Source organism: Callorhinus ursinus, unplaced genomic scaffold (assembly GCF_003265705.2).
Source record: "Callorhinus ursinus isolate GAN/ISIS: 27379988/994484 unplaced genomic scaffold, GSC_fseal_2.0 scaffold41, whole genome shotgun sequence".
Taxonomy (NCBI): Eukaryota; Metazoa; Chordata; class Mammalia; order Carnivora; family Otariidae; genus Callorhinus; species Callorhinus ursinus.
In genome coordinates this window covers 5,807,395-5,832,630 of record NW_027397103.1, presented here as the reverse complement: position 1 = coordinate 5,832,630, position 25,236 = coordinate 5,807,395, and the positions used below count along the sequence as shown (strand labels likewise).

At 37.2% G+C, this 25,236-nt stretch overlaps 1 protein-coding gene across 2 annotated transcripts in view; it reads right to left on the bottom strand.

Moving 5' to 3' along the window:
* Positions 1-25,236, bottom strand: part of MED13L (mediator complex subunit 13L) — a 302,219-nt gene that overhangs the window by 52,411 nt on the left and 224,572 nt on the right. For both annotated transcript variants that reach the window (XM_073881054.1, XM_073881055.1), the window contains exons 5-10: positions 14,518-14,663; positions 11,787-11,981; positions 11,212-11,400; positions 7,105-7,270; positions 5,123-5,227; positions 619-1,347 (exon numbers count right to left, since the gene is read on the bottom strand). In XM_073881054.1, coding sequence (XP_073737155.1) covers positions 619-1,347; positions 5,123-5,227; positions 7,105-7,270; positions 11,212-11,400; positions 11,787-11,981; positions 14,518-14,663 — 1,530 coding nt within the window. The remainder of the gene's footprint in view (positions 1-618; positions 1,348-5,122; positions 5,228-7,104; positions 7,271-11,211; positions 11,401-11,786; positions 11,982-14,517; positions 14,664-25,236) is intronic.

Genomic DNA, 25,236 nt, shown 5'->3' with positions numbered 1-25,236 from the left:
TGTCTCTGATTCCATGGATTCCGGCTAAGAGCATAAATGGGCTCTAAGGACAGACTACCTAGGTTCAAGTTCAATCTGTGTCATTTACTAACTGCTTGACCCTTGCTTCTTTCTCAGCTATAAAAATAAGGTAGTAATATGATAGTGAAGATTAACTGAGATGGTCTGGGTAAACTGTGAAGAATAATGGGTAGCTCAACAGCACTAAAAACAGTATTATTACTAGATGCAGGATACATACCTAAATGCATGCAAAGCCCTCCTTAAAAAGTGTCAACATACAAAGAAGGCACTGACCACAATATGGAAAGTGTCATCAAGCTATATTTTTTGACAAACAGCAGGCCAAAAATAAATTAATACCAATATCCTAAATGCCACAATGAAATCTTTATATTGCCAACATGTTTAAATAATGACACATGTGAAACCTCATAAAGGACAAAGCATTTGACTTTTTAAGCATTTTCCGAATGTGGAGTCTAGAATGGTGAAGAAAAGCATCTTTCATTTTGGCTCTGAAGGGTGAGCATGGGGAGATGAGGAGGAAAGCCCCTCTCAGGACCCTATGCCTTGGTCAGTAGGTGATCAGCTGGGTGGTACGCAGAGTCGCCTTACCTTTGCAACGCAGTGCTCTCTGAGTTTACCTCCATTTTGGCATCACATCTGTCGCCCTGGAGCTCTGGGGGCCGGAACTCAGTATCATCAATGGGGGGGAGGCGATAACTGTGCCACCACTTGTCTGATGACTCAGGGTTCGAGGGCCTAACCCCACAATATAAGGCTGTCTCGCTGACCTCTGCCATCAGAGGCAGTCTTTGGCCTACGAGGACAGTTCTGTCATCCAGAGTCGACAACTGCTGGAGTTCTAGCCCATTTCCATAGAGAGCTGGGTTCACAGGGACAGATGGCGGGTCCAAACTCTCTGTTTCCTGACCTCGTGGTTGAGGGCTGAGTGTTGGCGGCAGAGGGGAAATAGGGGAATGAGGTGAATCCATAGGATTCAGATTCATTTGCTTGCTTGTATTTCTGGAAGGCACAGCCATTTGTTTATCATACTTCCTACTGCTAGACACCTCTAAGGAGGAGTCTATCCCTGCCAACCCTAGCTTCTGTCCTGGTGTATCCTGCTCCATACAGAACTCGTCAGCCACAGAGGGCCTATGGTGAAATGGTATCAAGGGTCTCTTTTGCAATTTGTCTCCCTTTTCCGGTCTTTCTGTTGTTTTGTGCTTAGACGCAGGAGGTGGTAAAGATGAAGATGATGATGGTCCTGCACTGAACCCTGGTTGAGATATTGTGGGAGGTCGATTGGGTCCTACTGCACAACGTTTTAAAAGTTTATGCCTGAAATGAAAATTAAAGTAAGGTCAAGAAACACACATCTGAAATATAACTGCATCACTATAACAGTACAACATTATCGCATCATTGTAACATTATAAAAGAGATGCCTCTGACAAGGTTGTATCTTTTAAGCACACACGAGATCCCCAAATCACTGAAAAGGACTCTAAGTGTTAATTATTTTTATAATGACTAAAAACTGCCAACACTCTGATGGAAAGTCGTGAATCAATCACACACAAGTTAAGCAGATAAGAGACGGACTTAACAGTGCTAACCCCTACCAAAAGACTGATTTGAAAAATCCCCAAATCTTTCAAATTTGGTAAGGGCCTCAGATAATGTGTATTCACAATGCGTCTTAAAACCAAGAGTAATGAGATCATTTGCCAAGAAAGAGAGAAAAAAAAGCTTCCAATTTCTATCTTATAACCCTCTAACTCCAATAAAGAATGGCTTATAACAGCTTGTAGTGTTGTAAATTGAGTATAAAATTATGTAATTCTCCCCCAAAGTGTGAAAACAAGAAAACGAGGGTCCATCCTACAAATATTTAACGGAATAAACAGACTAGAAACCTTATATGCCATTCTTATCAAAAAAGGAAGGGATAAAAGACAACTTTGGGTCTTCCAGACTCACAAAATTAGAAGTAAAAAGATGGTGAGTGAATATGAAAACAACAAATGCATCTGTACTAAGCAGGGTAGCAAGTCTGCTCACATCCTAACATACTTCTTGGCAAGCATGGGTGTGAGATATTGCTCAGGAAGGGCCCACTAGATGATGCCAAGGTTTAATCTGTGTGCAACAAAGTTATACAGCAGGTCAGCCAGTTCCTCCCAATATATAAATCCACCCAGGGAAAAACGTGAGCTCTCCTGCCCGTGCAGCAGTAACTCTCTGAGGCCACTAGGGTGGCATTAAATTACTGCTGTATCACACTCAATGGTGCCCTAGTGGGCAGTAAAACGGATTTGTGTGGCATAATGGGATGGTTTAGTCGGACAGCAGGATGGCCACCCTGCCCCATAAGGCCATTAAATAGTGTGAGGAGTGGACCATTCCATAATGGGTTTGGTAATCCTGCAGTAGATAATCTGAAAAGACTCTTGCTAAAGTCTTTGCTACTCTTAAAAAAAAAAAAATCTGACTGTGAAGAAGGTTGTTTAAGCATAAGGCTATTGACAATAAGGTAAAAATTGTGTTTTAATCTCCAGGGCACAGTAGCACACTAAGAGATGAATGTCTCATCTGAAAATATCTCAATCATATCTTATAAGGGTGCTTATTTTAAAAGAGTTCAAAGAATCTTTTACATAAAACTTTTTCATTTGGATTTTCTCAGAGCATTTACCCACACCAGTCCTTTGATAGATATTTTGTGGTAGCCTCTTCAAAGTAAGGACTTTTTGCAAACTAGATAATCTTACAAAGTCATTTTTTTTTCAGTTGCATTTAATGACTCGGCTACATTGTGAAAAGGTTACAATTAGGGATACATCAGTGAGTAACAGACTAGCACAGCAAATTGCGGAAGGTAAGAGGCCTCAGTGAAGCAGGCAGCAGGAAATCAAGGCGCAAAAGCCTAACTATATGGGTGGTCCAGTGGTGGGAAGGAACCAGAAGCAGGGCCAAATAGTGTAGAAACACATGGTGGCTAAAAGAATGAGGCAAGTAGAATTACTATCATAGACATTTCAAAGGATTTCAATGTGAAATGCAAGGATAAAATTCATCTATAAAATGAAGAAAAATAGTAATTGATAAAATTTCTAGGCTGAAAAGGGAAAATTGTGATAAAAATGACTGCAACAGGATACCTGACTTGTGAGAAAACACACACGTCAATATTAAGGGTATTTCTTAAAGGCACCTCCCCAAAATATAAGACCAGAGTAAATATGAGAGGTCATGTCTAGAGATAAATATCTGGAAGACAATGGAGTGAAATGCATAACTAAAAAAAGACCTGAAGGTATATGAATCTGGTGAGGAAACAGAGGAATGACTCCAGAGGACAAAAGAAAAAGTGCTATTTATTTACACTTCAGGTAAAAATAATTCAAGGGAGCAAATAAAAATGTCACAGAAATCAGCAAAAAGGTTATTTTTAACAGATGAAAACCTAGATTAAGGAAAATAGGATCAAAAATAAGATGAGGGCGCAAGCAAAGTTAAATACACTAACATTTTACCCTAGATAGTTTCTAAAGGTGGCCCATAACTTGGCTGTGAGCTGTTTATAAGTCAATGTTAATAAGAAAAGGCTTTTTGTTACACAATTTACAATGGCCTAGAAACAGAAGTAAAACAGGTATTCAGCTGGTATACGACACCTATCCTGAGACTAGAGATTCTCACATGCTCAGAGAGGACCCTTAATGAACAACTTCTTCAAAAACATCCTCCTTAAAAAATCAATAGCGCACATTTCATTAGGCTGATACTTACAACATCTCTCAAAAAAAAAAGCTGACTAAAAAGGCAGAGGATATAAGAGAATCAATGTAAGGGGCAGGGGAATACGAGAAGATGGTGTCAAAACTGCTGCTTAAGTGTACACACACACACACACACACGTACACACACACACACACACACACGTACACACACACACACAGTTTGCATATATTCTCAGGGGTCATTTGACTACCTCCCTACCCCGAAGCCAAATTATTTATGTCACATTAAGAATCCCTATCTGAATTAGGGAAATGAATGGCCATTTTCTTAATATATTTTATCTCAACAGAACTTTTTCTAAGTGTTGAGCAGTATCAAATGTGAAAATACAGACTCTGGAAGCAAAGCTACTCTAAGTTGCTCATTAAGTGAATAATCACCATCACATCCTCAATAGTCAACTGAGCTAGGAGTAAAGCCTACATACACTTAAGAAATCTAAGAACCCTGGGGCACCTGGCTGGCTCAGTTGGTTAAACGTCTGACTCTTGATTTCAGCTAAGGTCATGATCTCAACAACTTCATGAAATCAAACCCCCGGTTCTGGCTCCGTGCTGAGCATGGGGTCTGCTTGAGATTCTCTCTCCCCCTCTCCTTCTGCCCCTTCCCCTGCTGGGGCCCACTCTTCACTCTCTCGCATGTGTGTGAAATAAATAAATAAAATCTTTAAAAAAAAAAAAAGGGAAAGAAATCTAAGAACCTAATGAAAGCCCATGACAAGACTCTTTACAACCACAAGGAGTGATAAGTCAAGGTAATATCCAGGAGAGCAAAAATTTTCTACAGAAATCAGTTTAGGGTTCTATTCAAATATCTAAATGAATGAACAACAATTTTAGCTTTTGGCAGGTGTTGTTACCAAATACCCACCTGAAGCATCAAAACACACCAGCACCGACAACAAATTATCTATGGAAGACCTATTTAATCCAAATTCTATTAGCTCTAGCCAACTTGTTTAATATTTATCCTACTTTAAAATTAAGAATAAATAAAGTCATATAAAGGGGAATAGATGGTCTTATCAAACTGATGCCTTAAGTTTTGAAGTAGCTACCATGAAGAAATTTGTGGGAGCAATTTGATAACAGGGCCAGTTGTCTAATAAAGCTCTTTTTGAGTCCTGACAATAAAACTGTTATCACCTGTATATAAGAAAAGACCTATCTGTTCCTGCTCTACTGGAGGAGGAAGACTGAAAACAAAACAAAATAAAACAATGAGGAAGAAGCGGTCTGAGAGTCCAGGAGATAGCCAACAAAAGGTGCTACCATTCTCCAACTCCGGCTCTGCCGTTTCTACCACCTACCTAGAACAGGAACAGCTGACTCTTTGGGTTGGGTCCACAAAATCCCAAGTAGCAGGATTATTAGCAGGCTCTTCTTCAGGAGTTGGAGTTGACATTTGGCTCCTCCTAAAAAAGGTTAAAAATGTGACTTCTGTAAACATGAGATAATATTCATACCGGGATGGGGGCGGGGTGGGGGGCCGAGGGGTTAAAAGACCTGAATACATTTCACAGAGTAAGGTTATCTAGCTAATAGATAGCTCAGAGCAATCCAAGGGGTTGGGGTGGGGGCGGGGAGAACCAACTTGTTCTATGCACTAGAAGAAGCAAGATTCAAAATATTTCTATTTAAGTTGAATGTACTTTTTAACATGGGTGACAGAGCAATTAAAACACTATCTGGCACTATTGGTTGTTGCTTTAAAAAATAACTTAAATTTTTAAAATTATCTTTTCGCAGCATCTGTGAATTATACGCCCTGAGACTGTTTACAACTCTTAAACTCTTAAAACTCCTATATTCATTAGCATTTAAGCAGCACTCTACGCTTGTAATGTGAATTAAAGACAAGGAAAAAATTACCTCATACTTGTCACTAGTAATTGGTAGCACAAAGCAGATGTCTATTATTACACAGTGACAATAAGAACACGGGGCAGTATTTCTGTATTGCTGATTCTGCTACAGCTGATGCTACAAAGTGCTCCAGGGACTGCTCTAGAGGCACTTCTCTGGCTCTCCACCCTCCTTCGCCCTTCTGGGTGTCTCACTGCCCTGTTCTGTGCTGCTGATTCAAGGGGCTGTTAGAGCTGGTGGAGGTGACAGGTTAGTGGTGATAAAAATCAAAGACAATAAATGAGAGGAAAAGAAAAAGAAAATGTTAACTTGGAAATTATCCAGGCTTGTAGACAGAGGTGAAAACATCTGTACCAATTATTCTAGAGCAAAGGATCATTTTTAAGGTATCTTTTTAATTCTAGAACATGACATATAATCTCCCACTGCAATTATTTTAGATTTTATGTACTATATCTTCTTCAGGAGCCTACTCTAGAACCAATTCACTGAGAAACAAATACATAGTATGAATTTCCTAAAAGCTAGATCCACATGACAGGTTTTATATCTGCAAGTAAAACTCTTAAGTAGTAGTGACTGAAGAAACATTTATCTGATTTGTAAAAGGAGTGGACTTTTTAGCAGTTTTTGGCAAGAGTGTCCAAATTTATTCTGTTCTAGAGAATGAAAACTCCTTTGTTTACTGCCTCACTCCAAAAAGGGGACATCTCAGTTATATCAAGATAGGTGAAAATATGCTATGTTTACGTAAATCTTGGTAAGTGGGAGAGTATTTATTGACTACTATTTGTTATCATTCATGTAATTAAAATAATCACTACCAGCAGTCTCATCTTAGAATCACTTCTTCCTCTTTTCCAAAAACATGTTAAGGAAGGCAGGGAGGAGAGCAATAGGAGAGGTAGGGGAGAACGGAGGGAAGCAAAGTCAGGTAGGGGAAGAAAAGAACATGGCTTCCCCAAATCAACCAACAGAAGCACAGCAGGTGGTAAACATCCCTCTGTCATCAGTTCAGTTCAGAACTGTATTGTCATTTAAAACAGACGGCCAATGTCACAGAAAATGTGACAAAGGTCATTTCCCGTTGTAAACAGAAAACATTCAGAAATTGATATACGAAGGAAAACCAAACCCACTGACTACTATACTAAGCTATCTGTCCTGAAAAATGTCAATCTCAAGATGTGCCAATCTTGAGATAATCAGGAATGTCAAAATTTCCTAGATAATCAAGTCAAGTAAACATCTTTAACATCCTTGCGTTGAATTTGACACTATTATGTTTAAAAAAAAGATGATCGACTAATGCAATGACCCCTCAGGTTTGGTCACATAATGGTACAATGTGACTGACACTCTTCACATAGTAACCAAAGAGATGGTGTTACTAAACCATGATCCAGACGTAATGCAAAAGCCATACTTGGACTGGGTTCTGTTGAGGATGCATTCCTTCCAGACTCGATGGACCATATGATTGTGGAGTTTTGGAGGAATCTTCCCCGATCTCTTTGGACTGTGCATAGTTATCATCCCCCCGTCTTGGGAGCCTAGGTGACTGACCGCACTCTGTGTACCTCCACTCTCCCCTGGAAAAGACAATTTGGAAATGTAAAAATGATGAAAAGGTCTCCTAGTACACACAGACTGCAAGCTTATTTAACAGAAATGTTTTGGGTTTTGAAACATATTCTTCCTGTAGCTTTGCCCCTACCCTCTGGCAAAAACACTATCTGTAGCTCTGAGCATAATGTGTGTGTACTGGCACTTTGTACGGTTCTTTGTGTTCTCCCTAAAATAGTTCATCACATCAATATTCACACACTCACACACTCACACAACCCAAGAGCATACCCATACAGAGGTATTCGACTCTACAGATATTGGAGACAACTTACTTGTAAAGGCCCATATATCACAGTATTAAAGATGTAAACATGAATAGACTGTTTTAAATTTTTAAATCCACAATGCAATAAATAAGTTTCAAGGCAGAACAAAACAGCAGAGGGAGCTTTCTGCTCATTTAGCTTAAAAGCTGTGTAACAACTGCACATAGCTCCCTGGGTCGGAGAAAGAACTTAATGGCACAAAGCTTTTAACAAGGTCAAATTTCAAATTTGTGTGTGGAACTGTTTGTCCTTATGCCTGACACTATTTATAAAACCTTAGTGCTAAAACATTGAAAGAGGTTATCTCGACATTCTGTATCAGAGGATTATTCACTAGTTTCTAATAACTCCACTTAGCTTTTCCAACTATGGTTGGTATGTAATCCCATTTCTTTCTATTAGGTCCACTATGATTACTGGTAATACTGGTTTTTGATTATATTATGAATATTTTACTATTTCTATCTCATACAAGACAATACTGAAGTCAATTTCCAGTATTAAATTCTGATTCAGTTAGTTTCATCTATTTGACTTCATAAATATATTGTGGGTTTTATTCTAAATAGAACTATGATACAAAACATCTTGACCAAAATAATCAATTTTAAGCACTCTGGAAATCTCCACCCTCATCGGAAAAATAAACAAACAACCTTATATCACAAATAGTCCTAATACGCTGGAACACAACCACTATATGAGCTGAAGGCTTAGGCTTAGCTCTATTTAAGAAAAAATAAAAATAAAAAAAACAAAAAAACAAAAACCAGTATCAAAATGCTTACATTCTAAGGAACTGAGGATTGCCTGTTCCCTATAAAAGTATTATTATATTACAAATTAGATAAATTAAAGGAGACAAAAAATTTGGTCTTTCATTGCTTTCATCTTAAAAGTTCCCTGACTTGGTTTGTGGTACAAAATAATTCATTTCAATTTTACAATGGATTTTCAAATGGATTTTCATCCTTATTATAGGATAAGTAGTGAAACAAACAGAAGTAGAACATATAGCCCTTTGCTCCCAAACACCTTACAATTTAGCTAAAGAGATCATATGTCCATGGTATCATACGGGATTAATTTATGACCAAAAAATGAGAGGGGTGGGGAAAGTAAGGCATGGTCTTTTCGGATTAAAGTTGGGTTAATGTTTTTCAGTAGCTTTTAATGATTTAACTAAAATGTGGATGATACCTCATAGGGAATTACACCAGACCTATACTCTATGCTGTCAAACACATATTGAATACTGTTTCTCAAAATTATCCCCAAAGACCGCAAGCGGCGGTACCTATCCACATGAGGCATGAATGATTTCACCAAAACCAGCTGGCCCTCCTAGGTCCTCTGCTAATCTAGGAGATTCTTGGCCATTTTAGGAGAAAAGGGAACCCATTTTGTCCTGTATCTAGGAAAACATAGCAATGCTCAATGTTAGTCAACTGCAGAATGACAAGGCTGACCAGGATTGTCTATGATAGAGCATTAAGAGTCCTAAGCTATAATATAATTCATTGTATCATGATGTGAAAATTAAGACAAATACATTTTACAACAAAGATTCCAGCTGCTTTTATTTAGTTAGTTGGTTTTAGAGACTGAGGAGGCATCAGGAGATATATTTACCCAGGGCTTAGCACAATGACATACATAGAGTCAGAGAGGAAGTAATTTCAATACCCAGAGTTAGGACGTCCACACTGAAAACCACAGTAAACAAAACCTGGTGTTTCTGAATTGTGAAATTTAGAGTTCCTAACTGATCAGACGCCAGGACATCATGCATACAGCAGGCTTTCAATTTTAAGTTGAATACAAATATCCCTAAGTACCAGGCAAAACAAAAACAAACAGATAAACAAAAACTGATGACAACTTATGTACTGCAATTATTTATTTATTTATTTATTTTTTTTTTTTAAAGATTTTATTTATTTATTTGAGAGAGAGAGAGAATGAGAGATAGAGAGCATGAGAGGGAAGAGGGTCAGAGGGAGAAGCAGGCTCCCAAGGAGCAGGGAGTCCGATGTGGGACTCGATCCCAGGACTCCAGGATCATGACCCGAGCCGAAGGCAGTCGCTTAACCAACTGAGCCACCCAGGCGCCCCGTACTGCAATTATTTAAAATCCAAACTTCAATACGAAATGTCATCAAAATTTGTCAAAATACCGATAATTCTAGTCTGTATCAATAAATCTTCTCTATGATTATTAGAAAGCCTGTAAAAGTATTTCTTTTTCCTTTTTTGTTTGTTTTCTTTTTTAATAAAAACTGAGCAAATCCTTTCACAGGGCATCTTCCAAATTCTCTGCTCCACCATATTAGGGTTGGATGTCCCTTTTTTTTACTGTCTTAGCAACTACATGGCTCCTAAAGACAGGGGCTGCCAGTTGCCCATTTCTATGCCTTCCACAGCATATCTGAGTAGCTCCTCCTAGATAACATAATCGTGTTTTGAGTACCGCTTCAAATTGCTTATGGCACCATTTATATACTGCTTTGCTGTCTACAGAGCACTGTCAAGTACTTTACCTAGTATGCGTAACAGCTCTGTCAAGTACATAGTATTTAACAGAGAAGGAAACAGAGGCTCAGGCCAAGTTTGAGAATTTCATAAGGCCAACTCACCTAACAAAAGCTATATAGCCAGATTTTTAAATTAGGTGCACTCAATCACAATGTCTATACTTGCCCCCAATATATTGCTTAACCATGAACATTTATTGAATACCCTCCACATGCCAAGCACCATGCTAGAAACTCTGAAATACTGTCTTATCTAATCTCATGAAAATAGCCACGTAGTGTGTATCATGGATAGTCTGTTTTCAGTTCAGCAGCCAAGACCTTATCTACTCCGATGCTTTTGCTAACATGGCCCACATTAAAAAGCCTATAAATAATCTCACTTCAGCTCAAGTCCGATGAATATCCTTTCCTTAGTGACTAGATGTCCAATTAAAACAAAGTCAACTACAACAACCAAAAAGTTAATACAGAATATATACTACTCTAAAGATGGCAAAATGTTCCCAATTTAAAGAATTTCTCAATTTTTTCATGAAGGAAAATTTTTAAAGTTTCATACATAACTAATACTTATCAGTAATGTAGACAGATTACTGACAGAACAAAGCATTTTACTGAGAGCTTCTGAATGCTAGAGTACCTTTATAATGTAACAAGAAAAGAATTATCCCAGACTTGTCCCTGGCTGGCAATAGTCAACTGGGCAAATGCTTCAGCCATTTTCTGATCTAATGTTTTCCATTTGTTTAAGGGGAAAAAAAAGAGCAGCCTACACCTTGTCCCCTGATTGTGTGTGTCTGTGTGCATGTATGTACATGTGTGTAAAGGGACAGATGTATGTACAGAACTTAAGAGAAACAACTACACTGCCTAACTGGGATAAACAGAGTAACAGGGCACAATTAAAATTCTGAAGCACATCAATTCTGTTTGTTGAAAATTTTCCTTCTCTATTTTGTAAAATTCCATGTCACTCTACCTCCACCTCTTGCATAAGGCATTTCTCAATGTGAGTTTACTCATCTGTTCCATGGCAAGGGAGTTACATGGTTTCCTGTGATCTCCTCTACCTGGAGGAGTACATTTCTGGATTGTACTCACCTATGACAGCCTGTTCTGGAGAGGTGGGAGGCGTAAGAGGCATCCCACAGTTACTTGGGTCCTTCACACTACCAAGTCCCTGCTGCCCCACTGTAATATGGCCTCCAGCACCGGCAACACTCTGAGGAACTGGGATGTCATTCTGAGAGATCAAAACAAATGCCGAAGGATAAACCATCCGAACACCACCTGTAAGGAAAAAGAGCAAGGAGTGAACCAGGCCTGAGAAAAAGTTCACACCAGGCTGCCAACTTTATTATTCTAGTGGTCAAAGCTCAATGATGAAAATGAGGTGCTCATTAGGTACTGCCAAAAGTGATGTGCTCCATTCCTTCCTAAGTTAATAGCTGTTTAAACATGTGCTCCAACATTATGATAATAGCATTTGGAATACAGGGACCACTGGCGCTTCAGGCAAGATAACTACTCAGCATATACCACTGTACCAAGAGAATTAAAAAAAAGATGGGAAAATTATGGAGATTATTTTTGATGAATCTCAATGATTATCTTTTTAAATTAAGAAAGATGAAGAAGATAGAATAAAGTTCTTCAGGCAAAATATTTTCTCTTACCAACAATTACTTCGACTGCCACAGGGAAATCATCATTATATCCCAACTCCTCCTCTTCTTTCAATTCTTCTTTCTTTTTCAGCACCATTGGGTAGAAATACTGCCATTCCTCGATCAACTTACGGGTGGCTGGGTCTGACATCTTGTATGCTTGGCCTGTTAGCGTGCCATTTAAGCCATAAGGACTTACCAGTACTAAGGCAGGGAGGAGAAACATGTGTTACAGATCAGAGTAGTAACTCCTACTTAAGTGTAATGCTACATACATGGTCATTTAGGCTAAAGCCCAGCCTCACTTACTAGATACCGCCCTTTATTTCTTGAGTCCTTTTAAAGTCTTATTTTTTAAAGTTCTTCATTTTAGTGCCTCTTACCTATATGCCTCTCAACATATGTCAATTTTTTAGGGAAATCAAAAGGGGGAGGTAAAAAAAAAATTATCAGACAGCTGTAGTAACACACAATATATAAACTATTTACAAAAGCATCTATACACCTGTTTGATAAAAGTTTATACAATGCAAACACTGAGTCTTTTATAACAAAAGAAAACCATTTAATACATATACCCCAAAACCTGCCTAGGACTTGAACACTTGAACAGGATTTCTGAAACTTCCTAAATATCTGTTGTCATTTAAAAATAACATAAAAATAAAACTTGTAATAGCAAAGGTCTTGATGTACCAAGTCTGAAACATAACGCTTAGTTATAATTTCAGTTACAACTGTTTTAAAGGTTAATGAAACAACTCTAAATAAAACTTTATTATACTCAAAGTAAAGGACTCAAAGTCCCTCTATCTTTCTCTTTCAGTGTTTGATCTGATGTTATTTTCACTGAGCTAGCCACAAAAATGTAGTTAACATGATGCTGCATATAACCCAGCCACTTTGTAGCCTTGGGGTAAGGTTAACCTTCCAAACAATACTTTTCTGGAAATAAACTTTTTCTTAATCCTAATTTCTAAATAAATTTCAGCATAAACATTAAATGAGATGTTCTTTCTTCGGATGGCTTTATTTTTAACAGCTGGATGATATATTAGATCATTCAAGCCAGTGATAGCTGTAGACATCACATATTTCTTGGTACCTTTCTGCTGTTCCTTACTGATCCAAAGAGAATAAAAATAGTGATTCCAACCAACATATTTAATCAAGGGCAATTTTTCTGTATTAATACTTCTAGGAAATTCCCACATCAATATGGTTAATTATGTTCACTATAATTATTTATAGGCCAACACCTGCCCTAAGAATGTCCCTCTGCCACACCAATCATAGGAAATAAGCAGGATAACATCCCATAAGAGTCTTCTATAATTCGAGGCATTAGCAACAAACCAGTAAGACCTAAAATAAGTGGTTTATGGAGACCTGATATTGCTAGTATTATCTTTCCCAACTTAGGTTAGTCACCTCCCCTCGTGACTAGGAATTCCTTCTGCTCTTATCATAAATAAATGCTTTTATTTTCAGTGATAAAGTCTAGAATGAAGTTAGATGGTCCTCAGAACCTTCATAGTTAACAAAACACAGTATTAAATAATTCTGGTAATCCATAGTATGCAAATACTGTACAACTCTTTAAGTGTAGAGTTTGGGAACTGGGTTTTGAATTTTATAGTTCACAAAGCAAATACCAAAAATTACAGAATGATAAAGTACATAGTTTAAAATGTATTACAAAGAGAGGGGGTTTAAAAAAAAAGGTAACAATTAGGAGAGAGTTAAATGAGGATTCAACGTTCTTTTTTACCTTAAAAAAAAAAAAAGGCTCAATATCTTTTAGGGCAAGGAACAGATGTTTTCATCAAATTAAAAATCATTTGTAGGAAACCAAAAAGCAATCGTAAGTAATACGCAGGCTAAACACTTATGACAGGCTGTTATGTCAATAAAAATATTTTAGTCAAATCTGTTAAAATATCAGTGTTTTTTTTAAATTACATTGTGATGTACTAGGACCATTTCAACCAGGCATCTCTAGTAATAAATTAGATTGAACCATAAGAGATTTTTCCAGATGGTTCAATCTAATATTTTTACATTTAAACATTATAACATTTAAAAAGTTAATCATAGAAACTCTGAATTCCAAAAACAAAACCGAAGATTTAGAATTCATGATTAGAAAAAGGGGACATGGAGTTATTTTGGTAAAATCTAGGTGATTAGCTGAGAATTAATGAAAATATACACATTAAGTGAAACTACAACCAAATACCTACAATGTAGTCTCTAATTAAAAGAAATAATAAAGATATTAACATCACCAAAGAAACTATACAACTCTAGAAATAGGATTCTGGTTGAAATTTCAAAAACAGTAATTTTCTGTTAGTCATTATCTGCTTGAAACCATGGAACAAACAAAACAATGAAAACTTTTAATTTTTAAGAGATGTCAATTACTCATAGGACTGTATTTTTCAAATACTTACTGATCTTCTTTTGTTCTGAAGGCAATTCTCTACATTTTATTCCTTAGTACAACTTCACCTAAGACCATGTTGTAAATGTAATAAGCTTGAAGCTTTTAGGCAAAATACTAGCAAGCTTTCATTATGAAATGGTAGTCTTTCCTTTCTTCTTCAGAAACTGACCATTATGCTTAGCTTTAAAATGTCCATTTAAGATAATATCTCATTCTGCAAACCTTACTGGGCAAGGTGGCTATCCACTTGGCGGGGGAGAGGTAGACGGCAGGACACTGCCATTTACTTACCTTGAAATGGTGCAGGTGAAGACTGAGCCATGTGTATATGCTCCTCATTGATCAAATAAATTGGCTGGTGTTGGGCAATCTCCACACTTGTGCATACATTACTTTCCCCATGAAGAAAGAATGTGAATGCACAGGACAAATGCTCACTAAAAAAGAAACAATGAGAAATTCAACTCTACATTTTGGTAGGAAATGAGTGCTTAGGCACAGGAATTATATATGGGATACAGCTTTACTTTATCAATCACCCAGCGAAGCTTGCCTCTGATGATATTAATAGCATAAACTCCCAACTGATTTGATCAAATAATATAACAATAACTTGCTGACAAACTAAATTAAAGATACTAGATAGTTATGCCGCACTGTGAAATTTAGAAAGCTATTGTGCAGATTGCCTCCAGTTTCACTTGCATAAAGTCTCCTATGCTAACTATAAACACTCCTAGGACAGAAAAAGAATCATAACATTTTTCTACCTTCTCATGCACTAGTATCTGAAATGATTTTTAATGGATTTTGGGACAAAGATTAAATAGTTTTGCTTATGTTTGGTATGACGTAACAGTAACATCAAATTTACAAGCTTACAACACTAAACATGGTTAAAATTGTTCATCTAAAAATAGCAATTAAGGACACAGTTGTATATAAGTTCCCAATATACAACTGCTAAGGTAATACAAGTCTCTAAAGGGGCTGGTAATATTAAATTTTTACAATTTACTTCTGATCACAAAATTTTATTAAAGCATTCCACTTCTCCATTTTCCACACAGTTAACTAAAATTGGTAAAAATGATGTGTCTTGGAGAAAAATAATTTCAAAATTACTACAGAAGCACATTCTTTCAAAGTTGTTAACTTTGGCCCTACGCCAGTGATAATATCTCCATTTCTCAAGACAGCTCATAAGAATACTTGCCTGATGAACCAAAATCACTGTAGGCCAGGCAACTACCATTTAAAAAAATCATCTCTAAGACATGCTTCTTGGGTGCCTGGGTGGCTCAGTTGGTTAAGCGACTGCCTTCGGCTCAGGTCATGATCCTGGAGTCCTGGGATCGAGTCCCACATCGGGCTCCCTGCTCAGCAGGGAGTCTGCTTCTCCCTCTGACCCTCTTCCCTCTCGTGCTCTCTAACTCTCATTCTCTCTCTCAAATAAATAAATAAAATCTTTAAAAAAAAAAAAAAGACATGCTTCTTCTCAAAATTTCTCTAAAATATTATAAATTGCATTTCGAGTACTACTAAAAACATTAAATTCTGCTTAGATATAAAATTATAATGCTTTAAGGAAAAAGTGAACTAAAAATGATGAAACTTTCACTCTATCACACAGGGAAGCATCTATATTCTTCCTTGACAAATATGTTGAGATAATCTGAGAAAATGGTGTGTTTTACTAGAATATGAGGTTTCAATGATAGAAACACCTATCTTGATATTTAGCACAACAGAGTAAACAAGATAGTAACTTAAATTTTTTAAGAATTTTGAAAAATTTAAACATCCCCTTGACACCATACTTCTAAGTTTTAAGTTCACAAGGTGGAAATGACACCTACAATTTAAATGTATACAGGTATAAGACAGTATCAACTAAAAAAATGCATGGTCCTTTATTCATTAGAAACATATCAACCTCAACACACAACATTATGTCTGGCACATAAGAGAACCAAAATATAGATTTACTGATTACATACTGGTTAATTTTCCATCTATGAACTTCAGTGGAGGAGTTTGAGCTGACTTATCCCTATCATGCTTATTGTCCTGTATAGTCAATAGCATATTTATAAGAAAACTGGTTAGAGTTACAGGTATTGAGTGTAACACAGAGTATCTATTCCACTGATTCCCAACTGTGCAAGAGAAGAAATGCAACCAACATTTATCTATCAATTAGTAAATGCAAGGAAGGTGCAAGGGGCCTAAAGTGATAAATAAAACATCATCCTTGCCCTCAAGGAGCATATGTATAAGCTAACAAAAGACTGATATGAATGCGTATCAATAAAATAAAGCCAGACACTAATACAGAAATAGAAATAAAAAGAAAATACCATAGGAAGGCTAAGATGTACTGATTTTTTCAAATTGCAAGATCCAAGTGCTTCAGGAAAACAGGAACAAATGAAAATAGGATTTCAGCAGCAGAGAGAAAGGAAAAAGTAAGAGAGAGGGCATGAGGCTAGGGCAGATGTTGTTAAGAACAGCATGTAGTTTGGAAATTCCAAAAGGGGGAAAGATGTGACATGATGGGAAAAGTTTCAAAAAGAAGTCAGGGGTCACACCCTGAGACAAGTGCTAAGTTACTTCACCTTTCTGATCATAATTTCCTCATATGTAAAATAAACGATGAGTACAAATTGCTGGGCCCTCATTTCTGATTCAGGAGGTCCAGCATGGGCCCCAAGAACCTGCATTTGTTACTGCTGCTGTTACTCCCAGCCCAAGGACCATACTTTGGGAACCACTAAACTTGATGATATTTATATTCCTTTCCAGCTATACAATTCTGTTTTTTTCTAAGATTATGTGACAATGACTTTGGAAAGTAGAATTCCCCTTTGACCTAGCAACACCACTGCTAAGACTTTATCCCATAGATAAAACTATTATACAGTCATTGACTACAGCATTGTTTGTAATAGTTAAATACCGAAAACAGCAAAAATGTCCATCAGTAAAGAACTCGTTAACTAAACTATGTTTTATGATTCATCCCTATAAAGTAATACGGTGCAACCACTTAAAAGAAAATGATCACACTGACATGCAGAAACCTCCAACATAAAGTCATAAATTTGAGGAAAAAAAACAAGGTACAAAACCAGTGTGAATACTATACTCCCACTTGTATAAAATGGGAAGGGGGAGAAATATATGCACACACAATTTGCTTACACTGGCATAAAATTTCTCTGCAAGGATACATTTTAAAAACCTAATAATCCTATTTACCTTTAGGGAATGACACGGCATGACTGGGGGAGAAAGAGAATTCACAATTCATATCCTTTTTGCTTTTGAATGTGTGGCCATATGTCACACAGAGAGTAATGGAGGCAAGGTCTGAAGGAAGCCCCTGACTCCAATCCTTGTGCAGTGTGCTTGTTGGCCCAACTACAGGCGTGCACTAGAAGAATCCATGGTGTTTCATCTTGTCATACTTGGCTCTTAGTTGAAGCCTGCTGAGATCATCTTTGATTCTGATTCTGTTATCCAACGTACTGGCTATTTGATCAGCAAGCCATCAATATCTTTATATATGTCATGGCTAGAAATGGTGAAAAAGACTGCACTGAGAATAGAATCCTGTGTCATCTTATCAGATAGCTCCCAAATTACAAATTCACTAGGGTGCTGCCATCCATTCACTATTTCCTGTCTACAAAGGAAAATCTGAAAGATTATGTCAAATCCCTTGATAAAATGCAGATACATAACAAGTGGCTATATTTCTCTGATCTAGACACCTGCCTAAAAGTAAAATTCAGGTAGTCTGATACAAAACCCTCCTCATTTTACAGATAAAGAAATAGGACTAAAAAGTCTGGCTTGCCAATGAGGCACAAATGGAATGTGACTTGAAATTTAATGTTCTTTGTTCTAACTAGGTTATCTGTAAATGGGGATATTAATTTATATCCCTACCAACCTTTATATAGGTAAAAGGAGATCAGATAATGTGAATGAACACTGAAAACAAGGGACTCTACAAAACAATTACAGATACATTATGTTAGTGTTATTATTAAGAGTTAGGAGATAAAACTTATTACAAGCTCCAAACCCGTACTTGCTTCTTCGCACCTAAACCATTACTCACTCAATTTCATCTTTTTCATACACTCTCATCACGTGAAAATTGAAAAGGGCTTTAGAGATGATCAAGCTCAACGCCTTTCTAATTCAGGGAGAAGACTGTGCCCAAAGTCACACTAGTTCAGAGCACAGGTGGATGAGTGCATTCCCTACTTCTTAACATGGTGTTCACAGTACATTCATGACATTCTACCTTCAATCAATGCTACACTCACCCCCATAGAATATATTCACTCATCAGTGTGATCACACACTATGCAACTTACAACCATCCCTGCATCATTTATACTAACCCCCTAATGCTGTGGACCACAAGGTACTAACAAGTGAACACAGAGAACCAGCACTTCAGTCAAACTAAACTTGGAGCCTCACCCTGTTCTCTTAGGGCACCACCTCTTGACAAGTATTCCACCACCTTCTCAACTCCATTTATTCTCCACTCTTTATTCGGTAAAATCACGTCTGATTCAGGCAATTCTTTAACTTCTTTTATGCCGTAAGTACCTCTGCAGTCACATTCTCTCACCCTCCCCCACAGTCCTGGAGGACTATATATTTCCTTTTCTAGGTAAAGGTACCCCCATACTCAAATTCTTTCCCATTCACGAACAGTCTATTTCTTCCTGTTTACTTGCTCAGGCTCCTCAGCCATCAGAGACCTTCTCTTGACCACGTGACTCTTCTAGGGGTACCGCCTTATTTTACTCCACCTGTTCACTAATATCAAATAATCAACATGTAAGGAAATTGGTCAGTATAATAACAGTATTTATAGTCATACCAATAAATATGAAAAATAACTTTTGTGCTATAAAAGAAATCAGGTACTAGGAAAATAAGGGGTATGCTATTTTAGAAAGGGATGGGTCAGAGAAGAGCTTCTCTTAAGAAAAGTGGGAGCACTTAAACTGAGGCTTGCTTTGTTAAAACAGAGGGCCACGGTAAAGACCGTTCCAAGAAGAGACAATCACCTGTGCAAAGGAACGGAGTTAGCATTTGGCACTTTAAAAGAAACTTTATAAAGAGGCACTGTGGCTGCATCATTGGGAAAATGAAAAAGACTAGAATTTGGAAAGACTGGTTTATTTGTTCATTCTCTAAACAAAAAGATACCTCAAAGTAGCTGAAACAAGTAAAACCACCTATATATGTTTACAAAAGGCATACAAAATAAAACCACCCCAAAAGAATGAAAATGATATGCCAGGTGAATCCAAATTAAAATAAAGCTAGTATAGAAATAACAATAAACAAAACAATAAAATATTTTTAAAACTTGGGTTCATCATTATATTATAATAAACAGAGGTAGAAATTTAAACAATCTTGAATGTGTATGTACACAGCCATATGCTATGCCACAGAACTTAAAAATATGAAAAGAAAAAAAACTGGTAGAAGAAACTGACAAATTTGCAATTAACAGATTTCAACATACTCTCCTCAGTATTTAATAAAATAAGCAAATTATTAAGAAAACAAAACTAACAAAAAAAACCAGCAATAACAAAAATATGTAAAATTGAGTATATATGCTGGCTTTCCAGAAATAAAATCTATTCTTTTTCCAAGAACACATTTAAGAAGTACAAAAATGGACTAGGTACTAGGACACAAATAAGTCCTAAATTTCAAAGATCTGATACCACACAGACTATATGGCTTCTCTAATCACAGTGCAATTTATTTAGAAATCAACAGTTTAAAAGAAGAAAAAGGTTAAAATAAAATCCCTTTGTCTGGAAACTTAAACATGCACTCTCTAAATAAATCACAGGTTACAAAGGAAATCACAATGGAAATCACGAAATATTTAAAACTGAATGACAATGAAAATAATACATGTCAAAATCTGCAAGAAACAGTGCTTACAGAGTAATTTATATCCTTATATGCCTATAAGAAAATCTTAAAATGAGATAAGCATTCAAATCAAGAAGTTGGGGAGCGGGGCAGGCGGGGCCAAAAAACTCGATGAAAACAGAAAAATGAAAATAATGACAAAAACACTTTAATAAAATAGGGGAACAAAAGAAGAACAATAGAAAGGATTAACAAAATCCACACTTGTTCTTTGAGCAAACTAAAGTGAGGACAAACCACTAGGGTGACTGATTTGGGGAAGGCAAGTAGGGAACATGCCTGTGCAAGGGAGGGAGTGGCACAAATGAACAATTCTGGGAACCCAAAAGAGGAAGTAACCACAGATAAAGTAGGAATGTTTTAATGATGAAAATACTTTTATGTAACTTTAGGCCAAATAAATCTCAAACACATGAAATGAATAATTTTCTATGAAAATAGAAGATTTAGAAAATATTTTGAAAAGAATAATTAAGAAATACGCCCACCCAATTCAACATCAGCTTAGAAGGTTTTATAAAACTTTCAAGGAACAATCAGTCTCTCTATTCAAACTGTTTCAACAAATGATAAATAGGAGAAATCCTCCCAAATCTTTCCTTTAGACCTGTACAGCTTTGACAGTAAAACCGGATATAATTAGTTACAAAAAGAGAAAGTCACATCTAACAATTTCACTCACAAACAAAGACACAAAACTACTAAATTAAATAATAATAAATTAAGAAGTGATCCTGAGATCTACAACACAACCAAGTGGGGTTTATGTTGAAATAAAATAATGGATTAATATCAGCAAGTCTATTAATGTAATACAGTACATTAACAGATGAAGGAGAAAAATCCAAGAATCCATCTCACCACACAGAGGGAAAAAAAAGCATATATTAAAACAAAAAAAATCCAAGAATTGTTATTTAAAAAATAAACTCTTAACAAACTGGGAGCTGAAAGGAACTATCTAACTTAAACAGATAAGGCAATTACCTTGCTTAATGTTAAAACTTTAGAAGGATACTCTATTAAAAACCCAAGACAAGGATATCTCCTCTTAATACACAACAGTGTCCTAGATGCCCAAGTCAGCGTAATGAGATAAAGAGGTAAAAAATCGAAAAGGAAGAGGTAACACTATTTTTATTTGCAGATGACATAATTCTCTCAGATTTTTTCAATGTAAACAGATAGACTAATAGAAGTAACAACAGAGTTCTTAAGGTTGGTAGACACAAAATCAGCAAAAGCTGTGTTCCCACATGCCATTTACAAAATATAATGGGAAAAAAAATACCCCATTAGCGACAGCAATGAAAACCAAAAGGTACTAGGAAAATAAATTAATAAAAGATAGGCTTCTATGGAGAAATTTACAGAACATTCGATTTGAAAAATATAGAAGATATAAACTCTTTTAAAAGACAGATCATATTCCTAGATACCATTATCATAACAATTACAATTCTCCCTAAGTTGATGTATAAATTCAATGCAATTCCAACCAATATCCCGTAAGTTTTGGACAAGCTGATTCTACAATTTACATAGAAGAATAAAGGGTCAAGAATAGCCAATACTATTTTGAAAACAAACAAAGCAACAGACTTAACTTACCAGTATCCATATTTATTACTAAACCACAGTAATAACAACAGGGTAGTAATGACTCAAGAACAAAGACCAATGAAATGGAACAGGGAACACAGAACCCATCCTCCAATGGCTCCCTGACTCACAAAGTGTAAAGCCAAGAATGCAATAAATTTCAACACCCAGCCTCAGTTACGTTTCTTACCAAACTGCCTATTGCTCTGTTTCACTCTCTCTCTCCATTCCAGCCTTCCTGCTGTTCCTCAAACAAGCCAATCACAATTCCTCCTCTGGCCCATTGAACATTGACTGCTCCCCTGCCTGGAACTCTCTTCCTCTCTTCCTCCCAGCTATCCATAGGGCTCTCTCCCTCACTTCCTACAAGTTTTGCTTAAATACCATCTCCCAATGCAAGCTGGTGCAGCCACTCTGGAAAACAGTATGGAGGTTCCTCAAAAAGTTAAAAATAGAGCTACCCTACGGCCCAGCAATTACACTACTGGGTATTTACCCCAAAGATACAAATGCAGTGATCCAAAGGGACACACGCACCCCAATGTTTATAGCAGCACTGTCCACAACAGCCAAACTATGGAAAGAGCCTAGATGTCCATTGACAGATGAATGGATAAAGATGTGGTGTATATACACAATGGAATATTATGCAGCCATCAGAAAATGAAATCTTGCCATTTGCAATGACGTGCATGAAACCAGAGGGTATTATGCTAAGCTAAATAAGTCAATCAGAGAAAGACAAGTATCATATGATCTCACTGATATGAGGAATTTGAGAAACAAGACAGAGGATCATAGGGGAAGGGAGAGAAAAATGAAACAAGGTGAAACCAGAGAGGGAGACAAACGGTAAAGACTCTTAATCTCAGGAAACAAAGTGAGGGTTGCTGGAGTGGAGAGGGGTGGGAGGGATCGGGTGGCTGGGTGATGGGCGTTGGTGAGCACTGTGAATTGTGTAAGACTGATGAATCACAGACCTGTACCCCTGAAACAAGTAATACATATGTTAATAAAAATAAATAAACAAATACCATCTCCCAGCAAGGCTTATCCTCACCATAGAATTTAAAGGTATACAACTCACCATGACGCTCTTCCCCCATCCCCCGACAGCACTCACCACCACCTTGTAATGTTATCTCTGGTACACCGATCACAGTGCTCAGAGGTGCTATGGAGCTAAAAACAGTCTTGTAAACTAACTGTAAGGCTCCCTCTACATTATATTCTCTCTATAGACATCAGGAAGGAAATGAGATATAGGGGCAGCCAGGGATGGAAGGAGGAAGGAAGAGAGGAAAAAAGTAAAAGAGGGATGGGAAGAAATAGGAGAGAGAGAGAGACAGAAAGGAGGAAAAAAGGAGAAGAGAAGGGGGGAGAAGGAAAAAGGCGGGGGGCGGAGAAGGCCATGGGATAGGAGGAGGAGTTTCTGGAGACTACATGGCAGTGTGTGTGTTTATTATGTAACTTCGTCTCAGAGGTTTGACTGAGTTTTCTTTTTAAAAATCACATCCAAGATTATAATTACGCCATTGGAAAACGTTCGTATTATAGATTTCATAGGGGTTTGCTCTATAGCGTTAGCATTCACCACTAGTTTTATTTAAAAAAATCAACAGGTAAGAATTTTGAATAAAAATAAAATAAATGCTAATTATTTTATGACTAATAAACTGGGTTTGTATTGTGTGCAAATTATTCACAAGAATGCCATTTTAAGTGCCCTAGATAATACTACTGATGAGATAAACCTACACAGCAACTTATTAAACTATTTTCAAAATAAGATATTAATTCTTACTTCAAATATATAACATGATTTATAGAAGCTAATTCAAGCTTAAAATCCTTCCAAGCTCCCTCCCCCTCCTTTCTTCTCTCGCCTTCTCCTCTTCCCTCTTTGCTCCTCTTCTTTCTCCCTTCCTCTCTCCCTCCCTTTCTCTCTCCCTCCATCCCTCCCCAGGCTTCTAGTTTTCTTTCTCTCTCTCCCTTTCTTTTCTCCCTCCCTCCCTCTCCATCTCTCCCGGGGTGTTTTACTGATTTTCACCTATGCTACAAGTAGATCTCCAAATCTTCACCAGATGTTTTTAACTCTTTATTCTAAGTTTCAAAGACCTATTTTTTTCAGAATTAAACTAAGAGAAAAACCATCAAAATACCTTGTTTTCAAAGTAACCGCTGGGTAAAGGTGGCAATGTCAGTCTGTGAGCCGTCAATGCAATGGACTCCGACCTTACCTTGGAGCTTCCCTAGATATCAGAGTTTTAGGCCACATAATTATATTTCCCTAAACTAGGAATCATGAGAATATGTTTCATCCATATATATATATCCATATATAATCCATATACATGGAAACTATGTTGGAGAAATCTCTTCTACTGCTTAAGTGTTGAATAGCTAAACATAACATATAGAGATTCCCTCCTGGTGATCAGTGCAAGGAAAGCATTAAAAAGAAAATGTTCCGTGTTAGCCCTGGTATACGCTCACTCCATGAGCCACCCCTCTTAGCCTCAACCAACCAGTCTGCTTCAGGACCGGACGCTTCTTACTGCCTATGTTATGCTGCTTCATATGTCGATGTTTTTGCTCATGCTTTTTTCTTTTGTCTAGAATAAACTTCCCCTATCGTTCATCCAACTCCTACTCATCTTTTCCAAGAAATCATCTCTGAAGTCCCAGAACAGGCTAAATGCCCCCATATGCCTTTGTGTGTATCTCGAAGCACTTTTATATTCATACCTTTTATATCTAGTCCATTTGACTCAATTTTGTGAGGGCAGAAATCACATTTTATCTATCATTTCGGACCCCAGGACTTAGCATGGAATGTGGCATGGGCAGATGCCACATTAATGCTTCACTGAGTTTGCGATACTTTACTATCTTTCCTCTAAAACTTTCTGGCATTTTACTAGGATACTCAAGAAATAAGCCTGAAATTCTCAGTCATGAGACAGGGAAGACAGGAGTATAAAGCTGTGTTATTTCAGCCTAAAATACATTAGGTGATACCTACCCATAGCCTTGAGAATTTCTGATGATCTTTCTTTTTTTTTTAAAGATTTTATTTATTTATTTGACAGAGAGACACAGCAAAAGAGGGAGCACAAGCAGGGGGAGTGGGAGAGGGAGAAGGAGGCTTCCTGCGGACCAGGGAGCCCGATGTGGGGCTCGATCCCAGGACCCTGGGATCATGACCTGAGCCGAAGGCAGACGCCCAACAACTGAGCTACCCTACCCAGGTGCCCCTTTGATGATCTTTCTAACCATTCTATGGGGGGTGGGGAGGGCAGGCTGCTCTGGGCATATCACTAACAGCTGAGGAGTATAATATAGTGTGACCCTCTTTGGAACCCAAGGCAGTTTATATTCTCTGGGCTGGAAAAGAGACTAGACATATAGGTCAAT